Source organism: Cebus imitator, unplaced genomic scaffold (assembly GCF_001604975.1).
Source record: "Cebus imitator isolate Cc_AM_T3 unplaced genomic scaffold, Cebus_imitator-1.0 Scaffold273, whole genome shotgun sequence".
NCBI lineage: Eukaryota > Metazoa > Chordata > Mammalia > Primates > Cebidae > Cebus > Cebus imitator.
Genome location: NW_016107588.1, coordinates 1,795,328 through 1,804,080, shown reverse-complemented (window position 1 = coordinate 1,804,080; position 8,753 = coordinate 1,795,328). Strand labels below are relative to the sequence as shown.

Sequence of the window (8,753 nt, the reverse complement as noted above, 5' to 3'; positions counted from 1 at the left end):
TTAGTAGAGACGGGGTTTCACCATGTTGACCAGGATGGTCTCGATCTCTTGACCTCGTGATCCACCCGCCTCGGCCTCCCAAAGTGCTGGGATTACAGGCGCCCGGCCAATTTTCAAAACACATACAGACTCATTCCACTTTTCACCACCTGGTCCAAGTCGCATTTCCAGTTTGGATTACTGCAGTAGTTGTAACTGCTCTCCCTGAATCTATTCTTGCCATGCTCCTGCCACCACTCCATTCTCTATAGAACACCCAGTGTGATCCTTTCAAAACATAAGTCACATTATGCTATTCCTCTGCTCACTCAAAATTTTCTACTGGTTATCCAAGTCATTCTGAATAAAAGCCAAAGTCTTTATAAGGGCTTTCACCATTCTATGCTCTGGTTTCTTGCTGCTATCGACCTTATCTGCTCTCATTCTCTCTCTGTTGCTCACTGCACTCCAGGTACACCTAACTCCTCATCCACATACAAACACAACGAGAGCAAATACTCATCTCATAGCCCTTAAACTAACTCCTCCTTCAATGTGAAGCACTCATTCCCAAATATTTGCAATGGCTTTCTCCCTCACTTACTGCAGGTCTTTACTCGAAAGTATTTTAAATAGCACCAATTCCTTGACATTCTCTTATTGCCTTTTTTGTTATCTGTTTATTATCTGCCTTCCCCATTAAAATGTCAATTACATTATAACAGAGACCTTGTCTGTCTTTCTCACTGCTACATCCTCAACACCTAGAACAGAGCTTGGCACTAGTAAGCACTCAGTAAATATTGGTTGAATGAGTGAATAATACTGTATCATGTAGTTGAAATATGGTGAGATGTGGATAAATTGAATATCAGATACAGAAGTAATGAGCTTTTAATGTGATAGGAACAAAGCAATAAAGTATTCTTTGTAGCTGAATAATGACTTTGTGTGATGAACCACAAATTGCAATGATTTTTTAACTGATTAGTATTCATAATCTACAATCAATATTTTGAAATATATCTTCATGGTCTATTTGTAGAGGCCAGCCTATGAACTGTTCAGTGCTCAAATTAGCAGATGGATGCTGTCTCAATCAAGCTTGGCTTAATTAAGGATGGATATGTTACCTTAATCTGGCAAACAAAACATTATGAAACTAACAGGCAATATATGTTGACAGTGAAAGTCACACAGTAAAATACTGACTTCCCAAAATAAATGTAGATTTTTTTTAAACTAAATTTAGCTTTCTCAATAAAAACGCTTTCATTGGTTTAGTTATAAAATAGACTTTAGATGCCAAACTTGGTTATCCCTGTGGAGACCACTCATTCATTCACTCATCTAACACATGATAAAATATTGCTCCATGCCAGTCACTGTTCTGGGTATGTTCACATATACAAGCTCACTTAATCCCCTGGAAGAGGAAGAACTACGCTTTGTTTTATTTATCAGGAAATTAAGGCTTGTCCAATTGTTGAGAGTTCAGAAATGCAGAAATGAAATTCACATGAAAGCTCCATCCAATTCCATGCCTATGTCCTTTCCACTACACCATAGCTGCCACAAGTCCAATTTGCATCAGGAACAGAAAATTTGCTACTAGACCAGTTCCCATATTTTGGACATTCTACATGAAGTTATTCATTGAATAAGATTTTATACTTAGTTCTTATAAGGGTTACATAAGATGAACCTGAAAACAAATTCCAATGAGCACATAGTGTAGTAGGGCAGATTAAATATGCACAATCAATTATGATGCAAAATATAAAGTAATACCATAACAAGATACAAAGTGCTATGTCTCATAAGTTCTTTCATTAGTTTTAAAATGAAGATAGGATTGTCCCTTAAAAGAGTTCAAAGTGAGCTATCTTTTGATAGTCCACAGTCTCTTGGATGCAGCTAGTGATAATGAGTTTCTTATTGGTTGTCTAGGGATAGGAATAATGACAATAAGCCTTATAATTAACCACCAATTGAAACAGTGGACCTGTTCCAGTGACTCTGTTCCTTAGTTAGAAAAAGGGCAAAGACCTGAAAGCACGATCAACCTTATGTTACTTTTGTAAGTTTTTAGCATTTGCTTTTCTTATTATACAAGGTAGAAAGATCAAGGTACTTAGAGCCTAATGAAGCAAGGATAAATACAAGCAAAAAATTAAGGTGGTTTTTCAAAAGCAAAGTTTGCAAATACCTATTAGTTGTCACACAAATATTAGTACAGTCAGTAACTGAAAAAGAGAATAAACATATGTAAACCCCCAGATTTTATTTTATTTTGGGGGGGGGAATGATGGAGTAGGGTGAGTAGGAAGGCAGGCTACTAAGAACAGGGGGCAGTGATTAGAACTTACTACTACAAATGACTGAGTTTTTCCAAAGGAAAAAAAAACTCAATGAAATAAACGACTGGGAAAATATGATGGCATGGATAAAAGTTTGATGACGGATAAAAGTTTAATACCATGATGATGATGATAACAGGCACCATTTTATTCATTCAACTAACACCATCACTATAAAAAAAAAATCCTTGCATAATAAGAAAAAGTCACCAGTCTCAGTCAATGACCAATTTGGTTTATGCAATATCTGATGCCACAAGAATTTGAGTAGTTTTCTGGTTTTCATTATAATAAAATTTAAGCTGTAATGGATCATAATCATACATTCCTTCTTTTAATATAGATTTTAAAAGATTATTGCCCTTCTATGATTTAAATATACTAAAGTGCAATCCAATAAATATCTCTACTATTTGCATTTTATTCAGCTGTTTTCGTATCCTACAAATATAAGCTGAATTTGGAAATGTAAACTGTTTTTTTTAAAGAATGAAAGAGAATTAGAAATAAAAGAGATTGATTCTAGCATCTGTAAGTTTTTTTTTAAAAGGGTATAAAGACTGTGAGTTCCCAAGAAGGTCACAGAACATGCCAACTAGCCTGGCTAAACTAGTGAAATGTTTTTAATTTACTTCCAAGTTAACTACAGGATAATCTAACCTAGCTTCTATTAATTTCCACATTCCAAACTTGAGTACTATAGATCTCTGGATCAGGGTTTGTCAAGTTCTTGAGACAACTGTGTGGAATGAGGAATATGTAAAACAACAACAGAGATATGATTGTTTTACACTACCACCAATAGTGCATAGGGTTTCAATTTCTTCATATCCTCTCCCAAAACCTTTTGTTAACACAACCATGCCAATGGCAGACAGTTTGTTTGGGAGGACTGTTGTTGGTAAATGCATTATGGGTAACCCCTGTTCAAACACATATATAAGTGGAATATGAATGCCTTGCTACAGACTGAATGTTTATGTCCACCAAAACTTTATATATTGAAATAATCTAACTCTCAATGTGATGGTATTATATTAAGAGGTGGAGCTTTTAGAGATGATTAATGGGATTAGTGTTCTTATAAAAGAGACCTCTAGGCTGGGCATGGTAGCTCACGGCTGTAATCCCAGCACTTTGGGAGGCTGAGATGGGCAGATCACTTGAGATCAGGAGTTTGAGACCAGCCTGATCAATATGGTGAAACTTCGTCTCTACTAAAAACATAAAAATTAGCCAGATGTGGTGGTGTGTGCCTGTAATACCAGCTACTTGGGAGGCTGAGGCAGGAGAATCACTTGAACCTGAGAGGCGGAGGTTGCAGTGAGCCAAGATCGCACCACTGCACTCCAGCCTGGGTGACAGAGAGAGACTTCGTCTCAATAAATAAATAAGACCCCCAAAGAGCTCCTTTGCTTCTTCTACCATGTAAGGTTATAGTAAGAATAGAGATGTCTCTGAACAAGAGAGTGGGCCTTCACTAGACACCAAATCTGTTGAAACCTTGATCTTGGACTTCTCAGATTCTAAAACTAAAATATAAATTTGTGTTGTTTACAAAGACAATCTATAGTATTCTGAAACCCATGGAAATGACAATAAAACAGGGGCACGTTTTGACAACATTGAAAACATCTTCTGTGATGAGTTTTATGCTCCTGAAAATAAATAATAAACCCCTAAACAACAAACCAGAATGATCCACTTTCCCAAAAGTAGGAAGAACTTACTGATACATGTCCAAGAAGAGAAGAGATGTTTTCATCCACATAAATAATCACTCCATCTGTGCTCAGTGTAATCATAAAGCCATCTAATGACTAATGACAGGAGAATAATAATGTAATTAAATAGTGGAACAATAATAAAATGATAGCTTTATTTCTAAATGCATAATTATAATAGCACACTGAAAATGTATTGCAGTCCTTAAATGTCAATAAAGTAGGCACAGACTTAATTAAAATTCCATTATTCTGCCTCCTACACAGAATCTACTTAACCTTAAGCATGAAATGTTTATCAAATGATGAGTCATTTAAACAAACAAATTTCAATATACACCCAATTAACATGAAGTTCTCTAACACAAGCCAAGAAGATTCATTTCTGTGTGTAGGTTGTTTCACTTTTAGAACACTTAACTTCAAAAATGTTAAAAATATTTTAAGGACACTTTCCTTTGTGGTTAGGTTAGTCATCTCCTTATAAATATGGATATGCCCATCACTTCCCTGCTATATAATGGATTCAATAGCCAGACAAATGTCTCCTGGTAGAGAATATCTAAAATGACAAATAAAACTTATTTTTCAAAACAGAACCAAGCTATTGGTAAAGTAAGGGAAATAATCTGGTGTCAAAAATGACTATATTGTGAGAATTATGACATCAGAGTATATCAGACCCTGTTATTTGCCTTGAGACTATCTTGCCAACACTGATGGCCTAAAGTTTAGGGGACAAAAGCAAAGCCGAGGCCTGTACAAGGTAGGAGGTGAAATCAAAGATTACAACATAAAGCCAAGTCTCCAAAAGGGTGACACCTTCAACAGGTGAAACAGAAAAATCTTATCCAATGAAAGGAGACAGGGAATGTGCATACCTGCCTCAGCTTCAGTCCTGGGAAGAGTAGGAAAAGAAAAAATAGCCAACTTTAAGAGGTGCTAAACAGAAGTCCACCCTCACACAAACTTGGAGGTAGAATTCATACACTACCTGTGTGGACCTCAACAATCAAAGTCTAGTATTTAGTTTAATGTGTTACTGACCCCATATGTCTAACAAAAGGAAATCAAGATCACATCTAGAGAATTATTTTTAAATGAGTGTTCAAAGAATTCCGGCAGATAAAGTTACAAATAATATGAGCTTATAATAAAAAATAAAATCCAGGAAGAGATGAAACATTACAAACAAGAGGCAATAGACATAATAAAATGTAGACTCATATTTTAAAAATAGCGGATATTGGAATTATCAGATACAGAATACAAAATAAGTATGCTTAATAAGCTTAAATAAATAATAAAGGACACTACAAACATGAAGAAACAAGAGACTCAAAACTGACTAATGAGTTATAAAACATAATCAAACAAAATGTCTATAAATGATATTACCATCAAAATTAGATACTTAATATATAGGTTAAATAGTATGTTAGAACACAGCCAGAAATAAAATTTTTGAACTGGGAAGAGCTGAAGAAATGGCTCAGAATGTAACACTAGAAGACATACAAATGGAAAATAAGATAATTTAATTTAACCGAGAAGAGAATGAGACAGTCCAACATATGTCTGATCAGCGTTCCAGAAGGAAGTAATATAACAGAGAAGAGGATATACTCAATGAGATATAGGTTGAAAATCATCCAGAAGTAATAAAATACACCAATCTTAATATTCAGGAAGCCCAAATAATTGCAAGCAGGATTCTACATTTGGATAAAGTCATGAAATCCTCAAACCCATTAGGATGGGCTATGATTAAAACAAAACAGAAAGTTTTGGGACAGGACATGAAGAAATTGAAACCCCTATGCACTATTGGTAGTAGTGTAAAATGGCAAAGCTGCTATAGAAAACTCTATGGCAGTCTCTCAAATAACTAAACATAGGACTATCATGTGAGTCAGCATTTCCACTTCTGGATGTATACCAAAAAAAAAAAAAAAAAAAATCCTGAAAGCAGGGGCTCAAACAGATATGTGTACACCTATGCTCACTGAAGCATTATTCATAATGGCCAAAAGGTGTAAACAATCTAAATGTCCAACAGATGAATGGATAGCCAAAATGTGTAACAAACAATGAAATATTATTCAGTCTTAAAAGGAATGAGAATTTTGCCACAAAGTACGACATGGATGAAACATGAAGATATTATGCTACGTGAAACACATCACCAAAGGACATTATTGTATGATTCCATTTATATTAAGTTCCCAGGATAGCCAAATTGATTGATAGATGCAGGAAGTAGAATGGTGGTTACCAAGAATGTGGAGAAAATGAGAATGGGGAGTTACTGTTTGAGTACAGAGTTTCAGTTATGCAAGCTTTAAAAGCTGGAAATGGATGGTGGTGATGGTTGCACAAAATGTGAATGTACTTAATGCCATTGAACTCCATATTTAAAAGTGATTAAAATGATAAATTCATGTTATATAAATTTTACCACAATAAATAACAGGACAAATAATAAGTTATCATGGAGATTAGAAAGTATAATAAAATAGTTTTTACACACTACTTATCAAGAACTGTGAAATGCAGCTAAAACAACACTTGGAAATCTTTGCTTAAATGTACATATTAGAAAAGAAGACTGGTGACAAATCAATGAATTAAATAATCTAAAATTGTTAAGAGAACAAAATATGAACCCAAAAAAGTAGGATAAGTAAATAATAAAACTAAAAGCAAAAATTAATAAAATAAAAAAAATAAAGACACAATGGAGAGAATCAAGGAAGTTAAAAGTCAATTCTGTGAAAAGAACATTAAAACTGACAAACCTCTGGCAATATGAATCATTAGTGGTGAAAAGTGGATATCATTACAGAAGCTTCAGACATGAAAATAACAAGAGAAAATTATGAACAACTTTATGCCAATAAATTTGAAAGCAATTTTTAGAAAAACATAAATTACAAAAAGTGACTTTGAAAGAAATAGGAAATATGACCAATCACATCATCATTAAGGAACAGAATCATTAATTTAAAATATTCTCTTATCTTTATAATGTTTCTCCTTCATAGCATACACAAAAATGAACTCAAAAAGTATAAACACATTAAATATAATAGATAAAATGTTAAAGCTTTTAAAATAAAACATAAGATAATATATTTATTACCTTGTGGTAGGTAAGGATTTCTTAAACAAGAAAATAAACGCCCTTTGACTGGTAAATTTGATTACTTTAAAATTAATAATTTCTGTTTGTCAAGTCATTTTAAATGGTGAAAAGGTAAGCTACAAACTAGCACAAGAAATTTGCAACACATAACTAGCAAGTGATTCATTTCCAGAATCTATTTTAAAAATCTCCAACATATGAATAGTTAGAAAGAACAATACCATAAGAAACTTAGCAAAGGCTAGAAACAAGCATCTTATAGAAGAGGAAACACAAATGGCCTCAAAATTTGTGAAAAGATGCTCATTGTCATTTGTAATGAAACAAGGCACCATTCCATTCCCACCTAATTGACAAAAATTTAAAAATTAGACAATAAATTATTAGCAATGATGTGGATTAATAAGAACTTTCATCCATACTACTGGGAATATAAATGAACAGTAAAATACACAGTGAAACACAGCCACTTGAAGAGCAATTTGTCACTTTCATGTAGAGGGAAGCCACCCTGTCACTCCACCCTACCATCCAGCAATCTCACTCCTAGATATACACCTAGAAACACTCTTGCTTATATGGAAAAGGATATATGAACAAAAATGTTCAAACCAGAACTGCTCACAATAACAAAAACCTATAGCTATACCAAACCCAGTTTATGCGCCTCTTCAAGATTCATACCCCATTCCACCTTCAATCAAGCCAGGGATGTTAGCTCTGCTTTTGCAGTTCCAGTCTAGTCTCCTAACTCCACCAGCAGGAGGGGCTTCAGTATCCATCCAAAGTGACTGGATTCATGAAAGCTGTAAACTTCATCCACCTCAGGGCATGGTATCTGGGTACCGCAGTGGGTTTCCAGAAAAGCCAGGTAACCCAAAGGACAGAATGTAAATCCATGTAAACATCCATGTGACTTTTGACTAATGACAGGAGATAGAAAGGAAGTGGTAGACACAATATTTTCCCTTCTTCCCCTATACAGACTATTACAAGGTGTGGTGCCTTTTATATAGTTTAAGAGTGACTGAACAACCCACTGTGTGTTCTTGTGAAGCTGCATCCAGCTTGGTAATAAACCACCCTATCTTTCAATTCCCTTCTTCTTTGCCTTACTTTTCCCCTCACCCTCACTACCCTGAGAGTGCATATCCCACTAAAACCTTAGCATATCAGTTTTGCTTCATCCTCTACTTCCTAAGGAGCATGAGCTAAAACAGATTTCAGGGGCTTATCAACAGTAGAATGGGTAAGTAATTGTGTAGTATGTCCTAACAAGAATACAGAAGTAAAAATAAATGCACTAGATTTACATGCATTATCATGGATGAATTGAAAAAGAAAGGTTGAGCAAAAATATCAAGTCAGAGAAGAATACATACAATATATTTATATAAAGGTGAACATAATGCAAAAGAAAACAACATATCACTTAGAGATGCATACATATGTTCTAAAAATACAAAGCAAAGCAAAGGAAGCTCGACACAGAACTCAGGAAATGGTAGGAAAGAAGTGGTGTAGGAAAAGAAGATTACGGCAAAG

At 34.6% G+C, this 8,753-nt stretch overlaps 1 protein-coding gene across 1 annotated transcript in view; it reads right to left on the bottom strand.

Moving 5' to 3' along the window:
* Window positions 1–8,753, bottom strand: part of PASD1 (PAS domain containing repressor 1) — a 66,418-nt gene that overhangs the window by 48,046 nt on the left and 9,619 nt on the right. Inside the window, exon 3 of the mRNA XM_017500885.2 lies at window positions 4,070–4,159. Coding sequence (XP_017356374.1) covers window positions 4,070–4,159 — 90 coding nt within the window. The remainder of the gene's footprint in view (window positions 1–4,069; window positions 4,160–8,753) is intronic.